At 30.9% G+C, this 18,052-nt stretch overlaps 1 protein-coding gene across 5 annotated transcripts in view; it reads left to right on the top strand.

The window, feature by feature from the left end:
• Window positions 1-621: 621 nt before the first annotated feature.
• The window catches only part of LOC115875917 (potassium voltage-gated channel subfamily H member 6), a 318,511-nt gene continuing 301,080 nt past the window's right edge, over window positions 622-18,052 (top strand). For all 5 annotated transcript variants that reach the window (XM_030891499.1, XM_030891500.1, XM_030891497.1 and 2 more), the window contains exon 1: window positions 622-1,363. In XM_030891499.1, the coding sequence (XP_030747359.1) occupies window positions 1,288-1,363 (76 nt within the window). In that variant the 5' untranslated portion in view covers window positions 622-1,287. The remainder of the gene's footprint in view (window positions 1,364-18,052) is intronic.

The raw sequence follows: 18,052 nt of genomic DNA, 5'->3' as shown, positions 1-18,052 counted from the left end.
CTCTAGTCGCCATTTACTAAAAATTGACAACAAAATTGACGTCTCCAGACACACAAATCTATTTCCAAAAAAATATTTTTTTTCTAGAATTTTATACTACACCATTTAAAAATCAAATACGACTTTAAGGTCCACTGGCAGCATGTTCCATTAAAGAATATAGAATTTTTTAATTTCCTAGTCGTCTTTGACGCCGTTTTTTTTTCTCGATCGCATGGTATATTAAACATAAAATCTATGCTTAAAATTTCCATGACAAATTTCTAGCACCATCTACAGCCCTATTTCTGAATTATTTAGAATTATTTTAATCAATATTTTTATCCGCTAAGCTGTTATTATCTCTCACAATCTAAATATTTTAGTTAGTATTGGTAGTTGAAAGAGAAATTCAAACGGAAAGAAAAATAATATAAACGTACAGACTTAATCGTTTTAGTTGATCGATTTTATTATGAAAATCTTCACCGAAAATTTCCGAATGCACTTGAATTTTCCTCATGGCGTTGCCATAGCAACGGGGTGGTGACAATCGGGCTGCGCGTGCCCCCACCCCAGCACGCTACATTTTCCTCTGTCAAATTCGCGCACGAATTTCCCAAACGTCAAGTTGGCCGCGACAATCGCAAATGTCGATTGTTTTTATCAGAGCCTACTTTTCTGTCTGACTGTGATATTTTTGTTATTTATATTGTTTGTATTTTTTTATTTTAAAAGCTGTTTTAAAAATACGGAAACGTTTAGTGAGCAAAACTGACTTCGTCTAATAATAAAGAATAAAAATAAGAAGATAAGTTATCCATGGTGAAAGAAGTGAACTTTTCGGTGATCTATTTTTGCGAAGCGACGATAAAAATAACCGCAAGCGCGATTTTAATATAGAAAACACCAAGCTGAGAAGTTTTTTAAAATATTAACGCAATATTCTATGCCTTAAGAAAATCTGCCTTATATTCCGATAGTACTTTTAGTTTTGCGGCTTGACAACAATAACAAACCGGACGCGAAAAATATGAAATATTCCCCAGAATATCTGCACAGGTGAAAAAAATCGATTTTTAGCGTGGATTTTAATTTTTACGCCGCATTAAAACATATTTCCATTCGAAACTTCAACGAACAACCAACAATACAACGCTTAAAATATTATTAATTCCGATTCCAACGAATTTTTTATACATCGTTACGAAAGAAAAGAAAATGAAAGACACAGTAAAAAGACAATTTCGTAGTGACAATATTGAACAATGATGGACATTATCTGAAAAATTCGAGGGGTGATAAAACATGCCTGTTAGGAGAGGTCTGGTGGCACCAAGAACTACTCTCATAGAAACTATTATTAGAAAATTTGATACTGACAGTGAGTACCTACTTATTTTATTTTTTTTAACTCAAAACACTTACTCCTTATATAATTTTTTTCTTTGTTTTCGATTGATTTATTGCATGCCTGCTAAAGCAGTTTTATCCATAATATTTCCATAAAATTTTAGTAATACAGAAAGTGTTGCAAGAAGGATAATATTAAAAAAAAACTAAAAGGCTAAGGTCAGAGGAGGTCATAAAATAATAGGTTAGTAGGTTATTCCATTAACTGTATACAGAGTTTTTCACATAACCCCTCCATTACAAATTTTTTTAGAATCTAAATTATAGATAATTTACACAACCTTAATGCTTTATATTAGGGATATTTCCAGGTGTACCGAACTTTGTTTATTTTTCCATTTCCTGGTACTGCTAACCAGAAGTGACTGACACGCTTTGCGTATTTTAAATAGAACTAACTACTTATATATTTTAAGCATTTTGGATTCTACATAAAACTCTTAAACACATTTTGCATATATAGTCTAGTTTCCTGGGTCTAAGTGTAACCGTTTTTGAAATATTTTAGACTTTATACCAAATGACATTTGCGAAATAGAAGTTAATTAAACATTGTTTAGATATATATTAATGCATTTAAAAAAATTGCTTGTGTTTTATGAAATGTTTTATTCTACTAAAAATACACTCACCGGCACGAAAATCGGGCACTTTAAAATTATGATGTATTTTAAAGTTGAATATATTTTGTTTTAGTAGGCCGATTTTGATGATTTTTAAACAATTTATAGCTAAATTATTTTACTTTTTAGCATATCTTTCTAAATTAAAAATGATAGTTGTTATCTGTCAATTATACGAGGAAAAACAAAATGTTGATATTTTTGTGAAAATTTGGAGCATCCTGTGGAGTATGTTAATGTTACCGAAGATAGGTTTATTTTTTGCAGATATTCGTTTTTGCAGAAAACACTAAGATATTTTCGTATTATTTGCACTAAAACCAAGCCTTTGCTTTTGGTCCTAGTTAACAGACCTACAAAATAGTGTTGTAATGTCAACACAAATTGGTTTATGTTGGTTTACAAATGGTTAATGTAATGTCACTGTCTTTGAAAAATTATATTATCTATTATTGTGTCTTGGGCAGTTACTCTTAGCAGATATGGTTTTAAATCCAAAAGTTGAAAGTAGCAATAGCCCATACTTCAGAACTTAGCTTAACACCATCTCTACTAAAGTATAAAGCTTGATTTTCATGCGCTACCAATAAAATTAATATCGTATCAACGTATCGTCGGACAACGTATGCAAACCATGGTACAAAGGTATGATATTGCGCAGGTTGGTCGCTACGTCACAGGTGATAACAGGCGCTATTGGTCAGCACGCTCCGCGCGCCAATTCAAATCGTCAAAATATTTTGTAAAAAAAAATTTTTTTGTTTATATACCGTCATTGAACTGTCGCTAAGGAGGTTACTTTGGAGCAGTGGGTGAAAACTATGAAGAGTCAGAAGAGGATAGGAAGCGAGAGACCGGAGTTCGAATCTCGGCCGCGTCATAACTTTTTTATTTAATTTTTTAAATACTGTTGTATTCTATAGTTTATTTTTGTAGTATAAAAAAAAGAACTATTTATTCTGTTATTTTTTAATCTCCGATATTAATATAAATTGATTGTTGGTACAATACCTCATTTAATATAGAATAATATTCTACTTTTTTAAATGTATCGGACCCTAATTGTACCTAAAAGTAATATATTTTTACAGTGATATACCATATTGTAAACTATTTAATATTTCAGTCACTTAAAAAGTTAATTTGTATTGAATAACTGCGTACCATTAAAGGAAATTTGAGCTATAATCCTTGATGGGCATATTCTGGGTATGCAAGTACTTCCTTTAAATTTTGGGTTTCGTTCAATCGATTTATTCTCAAAACCTGAAACATCTACATATAAAAAGAAGCACAGGTCACTAATTATAATAAACTTCACCTTTGGAATTACTTCCACTATTTATAATAAATTTCATCCTTGGAATTACTTCTATTACAGTTACAATACATTCATCTGCATTGGCATTTTCTACTTTTCGATGGGAAACAATCAACTTCACAACATTTTTTAAATGATGTAACAATTTCTCTTGTGGTGACTTTTCCTAGATATCCACATCTCTGTCCCCATAAACATAGCAAACTAAAAACCTAATAACAGTTTTATACCGAATATAGAAATAAATTTAGTATTCTTATCTATTGTCGTCCAAATCCATGTTAATAGATAATTAATATTTTGGATTTTTGTCTTTTATTTTTAAATATATTTTTCGAACTGCTGGTTTTAGTAATTATTAAATTAAACGAACTAAAAAGTCAGAAAAAATAAACAATTCTTAACCATAACCCTAAAAAATACAAAAAATCTAAGCAAAAAATGCAGATCTCCTGTCAACTTTCTTTATTTTTTATTTATTCATTATTTTTCCAGTGACATCACAGGTGGTATGCGCGAACTGAACGAAATTGGAGCCGCTATCGATCATACCTTGTATTCTTTGTACCATGGATGCAAACGGATGCATGGAAATCAAGCTTAAACGTCAATAAACAATAATAATATAACTTTTCAATGACAATGACATTACAAAAACAATAAACACTATTTTATAAGTGTGTTGATGAGGACCCAAAATCAATACTAAAATTGCTGTACATCGTTACTGTCTTATTCAAAAGCGAATATCTCCAATAGAAATAAAGCTATGAAATGAATGAAAAAAAAAAACAAATTATCGAGAAAAGACGTACTTAGTTGAAGAAATAATTTTTAAACTCCTTGCTTTGTTAACATTATCCACACGGTGTTTCAAACTTTCACCAAAAATCAACATTTTGTTTTCCCTCGTAGAATTGACAGATAGAAACTTTATTTTTTAATTTAGATAAGGATACTAAACAGTCAAATAATTTAGCTACAAATTGTTTAAAAATTGATCAAAATCGGTCCACTAGAACAAAATATATTAAACTTTAAAATACATCTAAATTTTAAGGTGCCCATTTTTCGTGTCGGTGAGTGTATATTAATTGGTTAAATCAAAGGTAAATAAGTCACTTAAAAAGTTAAATGTGTGATTAATTATTCTTATACAAAAAAAATTATTTAGAAGAGTTTGATTTCGACCACTAGAAAGTATCTGATTATGACTGATTACTTAATCATTTGATATTATTTTTTTATCGATGTTACATTCGAAAACTATCAAATAAGATTAACAAACTGCTCTCATCATTGGACAAAAAGAAGCTAGTACCGAAAGTACCGAGAAAACCGGAAAATTCCTTAGAGTTCCCGAAAAACATTTTGTGTTTCGGAAACCCTAGTGCAGACTGAGCTTTATTGTTGTATGATCTGCATTAAATAACATATTATTGCGCGATCAAAACTTTACGATGGCGAACGTCTATTTGATAAATGAGATTTTAGTCGAAAGAAATGAATGTTATTGAAAACATATGTGTAGTTAAATATATATTTGAATAGTTATTTCGGTATTTTACGTATTAAATCATTTTAAATACCATTCACGCAACGATAACATTTATTAATACTAGGTCGTTTATTAACAAATAGCCACATTCAAAGAAAACAAGGCCCTTATGGAGTATAATTAAATTCCTGCACGGTCTTACTAAATTACCGTATCGTATACAGGTTGTAATTTCTTTTGAAAAATAGAAAATAAAATTGAATTTCGGTACCGTAAAATAGGGCGCTTTTGGTCGAAATTAACTCCTGATCCGTTAAAAATTATATTTTAGATTTTGCTAAATTTTTGTGTTTGCAGGTATTTCGTGAACGTATAGGTGTCTACTTTAAGTTGACTACAAAAATAAATTGTCTCAGGTTTTGAACGCAGACATGATCTGCACACATGTGTTTTGCCTGTTAAATGTACCTTATGGACAAAGATCAACAATCGATGATCATTTTGGCGTTGTCAATCTCTAAACGTCATTAACTCAAAATTGACATAAAACTTCAAAAATGAAGGCTTATTATAGAAAGATGAAAAAAGGGTAGAGCGTTTCCAGACACACAAATCTATACCCACAAAACTATTCTTTCTCGAATTTTAAACTACACCATTTTAAAATGATTTTTACTCAGTATAAAAAGACATCACAACCTTCTTAAGACCAATTGAGAGTAAGCGCCATTAAAAAGTAAAGAAGAGTACGGGGCATGTAAATAACGTCTAGAACTTGACCTCGACCAAAACTATCGTCGATTGTCATTCCCCAGCCGTCTTTGACGCCTTTTTTTAAACGTAAGGAATTTTCTATGTCATATACAGAGTGGTTCACGCTATTCGACATGGAGTTTTGTAGCCAAATGATTAGATTTTTGGTTTGGTTTGAGGTTCGTTGGTTTTAAAAATAGTTGTGCAAAGGATACAAAGTGTTAATTTGTATTTGTCGTTTGTAATGCCAAAGTTTTATATTCCACACCATTTTTTTACATTTTAAATACCATTTTTTACCCGCCTTTTCAAATCTTCGTAGAAAATGCAGTTTCTTACAATTTAGACCCTCATTTATCAATATACCCATGGAATATCGACATTATACATTTTTTTTAAAGTAACAAATTTATTAAATGTACAGATGCTAAAACGATAATACTGCTAGCCCATTTGTTTACAAAAAGAAAATTATTTAAATTTTTCCTAACAGTGTAGACTAATTAAATATATCTCCATTATTTCCGCCTAAATATTAATTAATTTTATATAGTCCCCCCCCCCATTTTATTTGTGTAATAAATTATTTAAAATAAATGTGGATTTGAATCAGAAATCAATATATTAATAAATATTCATTGGTCAAAAATTGAAACAAAATTTAAAAAGTATTACTTTTTAACACACTGTCTAATACACATACAAAATTCAGTTTTTTTAGTATTTGGAGCAATTATTAATCAGTATCAGCATACAATAGTCAATTGATGTAGTTCGAATACTGGGATAATATTAATAATTGGCCCACTTTTATAAAATATTTAAACAGTTTTTTATTTTTTGAAGAAATAAATGATATCGACGTATCTCTTCGAAAATTTGTTACATTTTTAAAAATAATCTAAAATGTCAAAATCCCATGGGTATATGTATAAATATCGATTAATAAAGTTTGGATTATAAATTCTACGAAAATCCGAAGTGATAGATAAAAATGGTGTAATAAAATATAAAGTGTAGCTTTAGTAGTCCTCTAACGATCCAACTTTGTATCTTTTGCAAATAATTTTAAACCAACGATCCTCCAACTAAACTAAGACTCTAATCATTTGACTACAATCCTCCGTATCGAATAGCGTGAACAACCCTGTAGATGAAGTTGACTACATATTACATGTCTAAACCCAGGTTCAATTTATGTTAAAATTATATTTGAATAATAATTCATCAAAACAAGGTACAGAAACACTAAAAATCAACTAATTAAGACAAACATTGGTCTTAAAGCTTCTAGCCCGAAGAAATCCAGAGGCTAGGCTATAACTACATTCAGTTTATTGAAGATTTAATTTTTTAAAGTCAATGAGTTTCTTGTCTCTTATAAACAATAAATCAATATTGTTAAAAATATTCGTTTTCAATCAAAATTCGATTTTATAGCTTTGCTAGCAAAGCGTTTACTTAGAAGTTAATATAATTAACATTATTTTTGTGTATTGAGTTAAATTTAGAAAATTTTGGTTGTAACATCAAAGGTTTCATAAAAAGTATAAATTATTATAGATATTATATAAGTTACCAACAAGAACTATACCGTGTGCGTCTCGAAAGTGACTCAATCTATAACTTATTTACTTTTTCAGATAAAAAAAAAACGAGATTTGGTATTTTAGTAAATGACATAAATTAGGACTGATTGACATATTCAATTGTTTTTGGTCACTTTCTGTTTCACCGGAAATGACTACAATTTTTGATTTTTAAATGGCACTCTCGGTATATTTTACTTTATTTGATAGAAAATGACAATCTGAATAGAATGACATATTATATGTCAACTTTTGAAATTTTCGCTTAAAAAAATATTGTATTTTAACTTTCAGTCTAGAGTGCCAAGGTTGTGTTAAAAACACAAATTTTTAATCAAGGAGCCTTGAAAAAGTAGATTTGATCGTCTAATGCTTTTCGTGTTTTGTCCTGGCCCATAGTGGGGTATTTGACACAGATAGTTGATCGAAATTTTTTTATGTACACCTTATATAAATTATTGCTATTTTTGATTAAAGAGGAAATAATATGAACAAAATAAAGGATAATTCGTCGATTCTAAAAAAAAGGAAGAAAAATCACTGTTCCAATGTTTCCACGGTCAATGCCACTAATGCCAGTAGTAATATCGCAACTAATACTACTAATGCTACGACTGATCCGCGAGCAATGCCCATACCACTAAAGTCGTTACTAATGCCAAATTGTGCTATACTGCTAATGGCACTAATGCGATCGCTTTGTACACAAAATGCCATCGCGGTTTACACCTCGCATTAGTATATCACTGATTGGCAAATTAGAGGAAACCAAGAATGTTTTTCTCACTTTATCAGCAAAGTCGCAAAAAGTCGCAGTATTTTATTTTACTGTATGAAAGTCAAATGTTTACTAAGTAAAACGTATATAGACAATATGCTGAATTCTTCGAAATGCGCAACTAAATCTCTAAGTATAATAAAAATGTCACACATTTAATCAAATTTTCTGAACCCCTAACTTTTAGTTGCAAAAAAAATCGTTAGTATAGAGAATATCAAAATAAATAATACGTTTTTGTAGAATACATACCTGCAGCTTGCTGAGCCATTTTCAATCAAAACAATAATATAAACGTAAAAAGAGCACAAGAACAACAACAATTTATAATTTTAAACATAAAATTTAGCCATTTACCTCTTATCTGTGAGAAGTAACAACTTTGACGTTTCGTTGAAACAAATGAATGCAACTAAATACACCCATAGCAACGCCATTCATGGCAGACATGATTTAACTTATCATTTATCTTTTTTTTTGGGAAATCTTAAACACATTTGCTTTTTCGAATTTCGATCACCTTTTTCATGCTAATACCCCACCGTGTGGCCGGTTAAAAGATGCCCAGATCGTATTTTTAATAATAACGCACTTTTTTGGAACAGGGGTGGCTGGCTCATTAGCTTATTTGGAAAAGGATTTTTTCACAAAGAATTTGGTACCACATACTTGGTATTTCGAGTCAAATTGTCGTTATAAACTGCATGTCACAACTTCATATAAATCATATGCGAAAATGTCAAAAATTGATATATGATATGTCACTTTATTCAGCATTTTCTATCGAAGAAAGTAGAAATATACCGAGCTACCAACTCCGTAACATACCAAATCTCGTTTTTTTTTTCTAAAAAAAATTGGCGCCGGGAGGCACGTATAGCCGCCCGTACTAAAATATGTTAATAATAAGTTGGTAGGCAGTTCTTTCAGTTTCAAACTAAAGGAATTTTTCCAATTTTTTTTCTCTCAAAAACTGCGACCTTGACTGATTTTGATGTTATTACAAATTTTGTTGCATATATTATTCCTAATCCTAAATTGAAAACCGCGTTTCGCTAGTCACTGTAATTTTGGAGTTACGATTTATTAAAATTTTTAATCCCCTCCCATCATTTATGACCCAAATAACTCATTGTGAGTGAAATTAAAAAAAACTTTTTTTTGCCGATCTTAATAGCCTACCATACCTATTGGTATGGTCGGCTAAAAAAAATAAAAAATAAAAAAAAAGGGGTGAGCCATTTTTGAGACGCACCCGTTATACACAAAAATTAATACACTATTGGATTTCGTTTTCTGTTTATTTCAGTTTTGTTTTATAATGGAAAATAAAAAGTATCCAATCATTAAAAAGTTTTTGGTTTGGTACAATTTTAATAAAGGATCTAAGATATTCGCTTCCGTACCTCAAATATGCCAAATCTCAATACTAAAGAGTAAAATATGTATATTTTAAAACTTTTTTAAATCAAGAATATTATTTTAATATTAAGATTAAAATTTACTCACACAGAAAAAGTTGAAATTAAAAATTCATAAAAATATCATTTAGAATAAATTATGAGTAAATTTTCTTTATCCAGATTTCCATTTCATGTCTAAATATATTTTTGATATTGACTTTGAACTCTCGAAAGCAACTGAAATATTTCATAAGTAATATTTTCCTAAGGTGTAATATCTCAAATTTAAGCGATTGTTGATAGAAATGTCGGAAAGCTTTTTTAGAACATCGCTTCCTCAAGCTTCATAAACATGCAAATACAATATTACCAATACGCCCACTTTTACCAAAGCAATTGTAAATATGCTATTAAATGTATAATAAAGTATAACTTTACAGGATGTGGGTACTGTTTATATGCAGGTTGCTAGGAAAACATTCTAGTGTCGGAAATAAGGATCCTCGTAATATGGGAAACCCAAAATTATATTTAGATCAATTAACCCAAACGTATAAACACCTATGAGTAAGTTTACTCTGTTCAAAATCATGAAAGATTTCTACAGAGGATATTAAAAAAAAAAATAATAAAAAAAACTTTTTCCTGTGAATTAAAAGAAGAGAGCAATACTGTCACTTAACCAAGTGAAGAATTTTGGAGAGACCAGGACTCTAAAACTCGCTGTGAAGAGATTCCTTTATCAGGAGAACGCTAGAATTAAACTGATCAAGAACCGGAGATATGGATAATAGGGTGGATCGTAAATATCAAAATTTTAAAATTTTTAAAACATCGACTTGGAATACCTACGAAAAGTTGCATTAGGTAATGTTGATAAAAAAGTGTTACTACAACTTTTTAATAAAATCACATCTTCCGTCCTCTACCAGCCCTTAAAAAATGATTTTTTTTTGAAAAATCGATTTGGAATAGCTACCGAAAGTTATCTTTAGTAATGTTGATAAAAAAGTGTATTTAATTTCTTTTATAAAATCACGTCTTCTGCCCTCTACCGTCTGTTAGGTTAGGTTAGGTTAGTTAAAATTGAAAAAATGCCGTTGCATATTTTAAAAATAACTTACTTCCTTCGAAATCTTGCGTTTTAAAGTGTTATTTATAGACAAGGTATAATTTGAAACCTGCAAACTCAGGAAAGGAACCAACCGTCTGGCAGAATTCTAAGTTTGTGGCAAAAGGCATCAATTCCTACAGTAACAAAAAAACGTGTTTTACAATTAATAAAAACCCATCAGGACAAGTATCTAAAACTTTTGAGGTATCCAGAAGTTAAGAAAAATGATAGTTACAAAAAACGTCTTCAGGAATTTCAAACCGAGAATACTTGCCTGTTTGATCACTTTGGGTAATCGCACCTTACGTCTTTATGTTAGTACCGAAAATCCAACATTACAATTAAAGGAACTATCCAAATTTATTGTCAAGGTTTATGCTCCTTTATTATTATATATATTTTTTAACTCTTTGTTAAAGTGTTAAATATTTGGGTATTTATAAAAAAAGAGTCAAAAAAGACTACAATCAATAAGTAAGCAAAAATAAATGGATGAGGGAGGGTGGGATGAAACTCGCCGAGCAGTTACCTCCCCGTGGTGAGTTCGGTTGTTTAACAATACTGAATACATAAAATATTGTTAAACAAGCGAAAAACTGCTCTAAGTGCTCTGCTCGACACATTTTTAACTCTTTGTTAAAGTGTGTAAATATTTGGGTATTTATAAAAAAAAATGTTTGACCTTGGTACATAGGTTACACTGAGTAGGGGGGTTAAAATGTCATATTTCAATAAGATATACTATTTATAATTACAAATGTTACTTATTACCTGAAATTTTGGCTAAAAATCAAAATTTTATATTTTTGTATTTTTTACTTTTTTTAAAGCTCGGTAGAGGGCAGAAGATGAAAAACAATTGAATAACTATAAATAGATATCAGTTTTCTAATACCAATTGGCAACTTTTGCGCGGTATTCCAAAACGATTTTCAAAACTTCGATTTTTCGATCCACCCTAATGGATAATGTGGTCAAGAGGACAGACGACTTCATCGAAAGATCTGAGGTATCAAACCACGAATAGTGCACTGGCTGTACATTGGGGCAGCAAGGCGTCCAATACTAGATACATCCTTGGTATATATGGTGGCTAAAGGTTATGCATTATAATACTCAATCTCAGCAAGGTGCAAAGACTTGCTTCTCTGAACATAACAGAGGCAATAAAATCTGTCTTTCTGTCTCTTAACATAGTAATCTAGGCGGAAGAAAGAATAGACTCATTCGCAACAACCTGCGATACAATACCACAAACTATTCGAGCTAACAAAAATGGATCGAAGCGTGTGAACAAAAAGCATTACTTCAGGATGGACTTATGTGGTATCTATACGAGTAATACCACAAGACCCATCTATAACTCCATCGGCAACAATTTGCGATTCAATAAATGAACCGAAGCATGTGAACAAATAAAATATTCCTTCAGGATGGACTAATGTGTGTGGTATCTATAAAAGTATACTACGGGACCCATCTGGTTTGTCAAAAATCGCTAACTGAACAGGAGCTGGGGTATTTGGGGAAAGACCAAGTGCAAATTTATCCTTTTCCTTAAAGAAATATTCAAATGTATTCTAGGCAATAATCTTCGGTACTCTACAATGTGCGATATAGGCTCAGATAGTCAGGCGGCAAACATATCTTAGTCCAGAGCCAGTACTGGATATACAGGGTGAGTTTCCGACGATGTTCTCTATGGGTATCTCGGAAACTACTGGAGATAGAGAGTCGGTTAAATGGGGAAAGAATTGCAGTTTTGTGGGTTCATAAATATGTGCCTTTCAGATTTTTGAAAAAGTTCATGGCTTACTAGATATTCTGAAAAAAACAAATTTCGGCTATTTTAAAAATTGTCCCTAACTCCATTATAAGATGTTTTAGACAAAAAGTTTTCAGATAAAAGTTGGAGATAATCACATACTTAATCAGACTGTGCCCTCCGTTTTCTTCCAAAGCCTGTCATTTTTGATATATGACACAAACATATGTTTTTTTTAAATGGAAACCATAGTTGGCCATGACTTCATAAAAAGCGCTATTTTTTAAGCTTTTCAGCGATATAAGCTAAAATATGTTTTCTTCGAAAAATTACTGAGTTATAGCCAATTCTTATAATTTTTAAACAATTTCACTTAGTTAGCCATGGAAATAAGTTCTCAACAACAAGAGTCTTTGCTCGCGGAAATGTGAAGCTGTCACATCCAAACTTTGTAAATTAAAATAAGCAAAAATTGTAAAAATGAATTTTTTAAATGCAGAAAAGCGTGTAGGATTATTGGTTCAACTTTTCTTGACCATATATTTTCGAGAATACGTTAACCGGTGAATGTTACGTTTTTTAGAGAACGGGTTTCAAGACATGTTAGAAAAGTTACATTTAGTTATAGCCAATTCTGATCTTTCTTGATTAATTTCAATTGGATTGCATTGTATTCTTATTCTATTATGATTTATAAAACTTATAAGAAGTTAGAATATATTACTAAACGGTTCTTTACAATTTACATTACACAAACTAAAACTTAAAAAAATAATATCACTGTATACACTTTAAGTTATTTTAGAAAATCCGCCATTGTTTTGAGAGTTGCATCTTTTTAAAACTGAATTACTACCTATTCTCATAGAAGGACCGGTGGACTTAATTAAACTCTCGTACCGCCACTTCGAGTGCCTCTCTTAATTCACAAATTCTTTTGTAAACCTTATTGTTAACCATACCGCATAAAAAAAAATCTAAAATGGATAGGTAATCGAGAAGGCCCATGCAATTGGTCCACCTCTTTCTATTCCTGAGTTTGCATAATTATGATATAAATAATTTTTAACATTTCTTTCATTATGAGGTGGGGGGGTCGTAATAAAAGTCATGTTGGAACCACTCTATTGATGCGGGAGTATCTACACGTTTTTCTTCATTTGAAAAATTCATATTTACAATTTTTGTTTATTTTAATTTACAAAATTTGGATGTGACAGCTTCACATTTCTGAGAGCAAAGACGATTAAACTTGTTTCCATGGCTAACTAAGTGAAATTGTTTAAAAATTATAAGAATTGGCTATAACTCTGTAATTTTTCGAAGAAAGCATATTATAGCTTATATCGTTGAGAAGCTTAAAAAATGGCGCTTTTTATGAAGTCATGGCCAACTATGGTTTCCATTTAAAAAAACATATGTTTGTGCCATATATCAAAAATGACAGGCTTTAGAAGAAAACGGAGGGCACAGTCTCATAAAGGATGTGATTATCTACAACTTTTATCTGAAAACTTTTTGTCTAAAATAGCTTATAATGGAGTTGGGGCAATTTTTAAAATAGCCAAAATTTGTTTTTTTCGAAATATCTAGTAAGCCATGAACTTATTCAAAAATCTGAAAGGCGCATATTTATGACCCCACAGAACTGCAATTCTTTCCCCATTTAACCGACTCTCTATCGCCAGTAGTTTCCGAGATACCCATAGAAAACATCGTAGGAAACTCACCCTGTATAAATGTAGATTGTAAGGAAAGAGGCGCTTCTGGCGCTTCCCCATTTTCCAACAGATTCGAAATTTTCCGTTGTTTCTTAGCTTCAATCTACTGAGGTATTCATTGAAGAGACATTGTTCTGTTAAAATAACCGTGACAATCAAAAGATTGTTCTTTCTGACTTAACTTAACAGATACAGATTCAACAAATAACATAAAAAGCCTACTATCTATAAGTACATTTTAAATGGTACCATACGATTTGCAAAAAAACAAGTCATTACTTGGCTCGTATTCTTCTTTATTATTTAATGTGTGTATTAAATTTGTTTGTCTTCTGAGCGTATTAAATTTGTGTAAACTTCTGACAACTTTTATGTGAATTTTTTGTAAATGACATCTAGAGATCGACCTCGCCATAATTACCGCCGATTGTCATTCCCAAACCGTCTTTGACGCAGTTTATTTTAGATTATACATGATCAAGTTGGCCAAACCCGAAAAAAATCGAATATAAATTTCAACAAAAATTAATATAAACAAAAGTATATACCTGGTGCGTCTCAAAAGGGGCTCACCTCTATAACTTTTTTTATTTTTTTTAAATAAAAAAGCTAGATCTGGTATATTAGTATATGACATAAATTAGGATTGATTGACGTATTCAGTTGTTTTCGGCCACTTTCGTTTAGCTGCAAACGATTACAACTTTTGATTTTTAAATGTCACCCTCGGTATTTTTTTACTTTATTCGATAGAAAATGACACTCTGAATCGAAAGACATATCATATGTCATACATGTAACTTTTGACATATTCGCTGAAAAACAAATTGTAGGTATTTAAATTGCAGTCTAGAGTGCCATGGCTGTGTTAAAAACACTATTTTTTAATCAAGAAGTCTTGGAAAAATAGATTTGATTGTCTAATGTTTTTAGTGTCTTGTTCTGGTCGGTTAAAAGATGCCCAAATAGTATTTTTAATCATATCTCAATTTTTTCAAATGGAACGAGGGTGGCTCATTAGCATATTTGGAAAAAGTATTTTTTTTACGAATAATTTGATACCGCACAGTTGGTATTTCGAGTCAAATTGTCGTTATGAACCGCATGTTATAATTTCAAATAAACCGTATGTGAAAATGTCAAAAGTTGACAAAATGACTGTCATTTTCTATTGAATAAAGTAAAAAAATACCGATGGTGTAGTCATTACCGGTGAAACCGGAAGTGACCGAAAACAATTGAATACGTCAATCAATCCTAATTTATGTCATATACTAATATACCAAATCTCGTTGTTTTATCTGAAAAAATAAAAAAGTTATAGGGGTGAGAGCCACTTTTGAGACGTACCCGGTATAAGTCAATTATAGACTACATACATTTAGTTTCAATAAAAAAATGATCTGAAATATTATTAACTGAAATATATGACAACCAGCAATATATTACATTAAGTTGTTTATAAAGTTTCTGATACTAAACAGAACAATTCAAGACTACATCCATCAAAGTCATGATAATTAGACAAGAAAATGAATGGGTACAATAATTAAATTGTTAGTATTAATTAATTAAAGAAGAAAATTCACAGATAAATTGTTATGAATATAAATTATAAAAAGATACGGCGCCTTTCTAGTGCTGTAAGTTTTGGCCAATAAAATAAGAAGTCAAAAAATATATACATATATTCGATACCAATTAAACTTTTAGTTACGTAATCGAGGGCGTAATTTTTAAATTCATTGTTGCCAACCATGGGCATATCCTGTGCCGGGCTGACTAACTGGAATTTAAATTTCCCGCTGGGGATTCAGGTGGTTAGCCCTGCTGTAAAAAATGTCAAGTTGCCATATTTATTTATTTATTTCCTAACATTGTAATTCCTTTTGACACATTAGTTTTGTATTACGAGTTTTTCGTTTAAATGAATTATGTTGTGATCCTTTAATCTTAAAATTTTTTACTATAGCAGACCTTGCAGTCGAACATTGTTCTTTTTAGAACCTCTTTTAGTGCGAAGTGTACCAGATTAATAATAGCGTAATAGCCGTAAAAAACTCATCGCAACTTTATTAGAATTTATTTTTTATATCCCTTAAGTGCTGTTAAGGAGGTGAGTTTTTTTATGTAAATAATAACTCTATATCTAGAAGTCTATATAGGTATTTATAATTAAATTTTTGTTTCTTAAAATATTTTGATTAAAAGAAAATATGTAAAAGTGCGCAAAGCTGTGCCGGTCCAGCTTAATCACGTGACTAAAATTTTATTCGATTTGAACTATAGATATATTTCATATTAAAATAGGTAATTTAAGAATTTAAATATTTTTAAATATTCTTAAATATTTAATATTTTATACCAGTTAAAATTACAAAAATTTTGATAAATTTGGGTATATTGCAATCCCTATAATAGTTCAGCAATAAACAGCTGTAGAGAATAAAACCAAGAAAGCGCCCTGAATATTTCATAAGTACAATGCTCTGGAGACCTAAACTTTGCCAAGATCGTTCGAGTGTTCATTTTAGATGGATGAGATTCAATCACTCCAGATTTAATGAAAGATAGTCGTGATAAGATGCTTGTGGATAAACGGACTTAATCGAATCGATTGAATAAAAAATACTAAAGGAGTCAAATATACTTGTAGTCACGTGATAAAGCTTGACTGACACAGCGTTGCCAAAGGCGTTGCCCACTTTGACATATTTTCTTTTAAACAAAATAATTTAGGAAACAAAAATAAATTAATTATAAATATATAAACAGTTATTATTTACATCAGCAAAACTCACCTTCTTAACAGCACTTAAGGGACATAAAAAACCATTACTACCGCTTTCCCGTTATTCTATTAAGGTTGCTAACAACCTAAACCCTCGTAAGGCACCAGGAGTGCATAAGATAACGTCAAAAATGTCAAAAGAACTACCAAGAAAGGGCTTAAAACTTTACATTTATCACATATATGTTTAATGCCATCATAAGATTGAACTACTGGCCGAGATCGCTGAAAACAGCCGAAATTATAATGATCCCAAAACACGGTAAAGATTTAAACAGAGTCTCCTCATATCGCCCTATTAGCTTACTACCATTAGTTTCCAAAATTCTTGAAAGACTGATACTTCGTAGAATCAATTCAGATCCAAAAACCGAAAACTGGATACCACATCACCAGTTTAGGTTTCGAGAAAGACATTCCACTATTCAGCAGATACATCGTATTACCAGCAATATAACTCAAACTCTTACTTACTCTGACAAAAAGTATTGCACATCAGTGTTTTTTGATGTTAGTCAGGCTTTCAACAAGGTATGGCATAGAGGACCACTTTACAAAATAAAAATTATCTTCCCATGTGCTACTTTCCGATATTGAAATCCTACCTAAATAGTAGAGTGTTTAAGGGCAGAATAGGTGAGGATATTTCTGAAAATGATAGCATAAATGCAGATGTTCCACAAGGTAGTGTCCTAGGACCATTACTCTATGTCCTTTTTACAGCAGACTTTCCCACAAACAATGAAACAACAACGGCTACTTTTGCAGATGACACAGTGATTATGGCTGTCAACAAAAATCCGGAAACAGCTTCCTTGATATTACAAAGACAACTAAATGTAATAGAGGCATGATTACGTGATTGGAAAATAAAAATTAATCAAAATCGGCCCAAGTAACTTTTACTTTAAAAAGAGACCAGTGCCCTCCAGTATATTTAAACAACACACTAATTCCGCAGTCTTCCTCTACCAAGTACTTAGGCATGCACTTGGATACTAAGCTTACCTGGAAAGAACACATAGTAAAGAAACGTAAGCAAATAAATTTAAAAATAAAAGACTTATATTGGTTAATGGAAAAAGATCTAAACTATCGCTAGAGAATAAACTTCTTTTATACAAAACCATAATAATACCTATTTGGACATATGGAGCAGAAATCTGAGGATGCGCTAGTAATTCAAATATAGCCATAACACAAAGGAGTAAATCGAAAATTCTACAGATGATAACAGACGCACCATGGTATGTCTCCAATTATACTCTACATGAAGAATTAAAAATTCCGTACGTCAAAGAAGT

This window comes from Sitophilus oryzae, unplaced genomic scaffold, assembly GCF_002938485.1.
Source record: "Sitophilus oryzae breed Bouriz unplaced genomic scaffold, Soryzae_2.0 scaffold_1396_pilon_pilon, whole genome shotgun sequence".
In the NCBI taxonomy this organism is placed as follows: domain Eukaryota; kingdom Metazoa; phylum Arthropoda; class Insecta; order Coleoptera; family Curculionidae; genus Sitophilus; species Sitophilus oryzae.
Note: the sequence above shows the minus strand (reverse complement) of the source record. Positions and strands in the feature narration are given on the sequence as shown.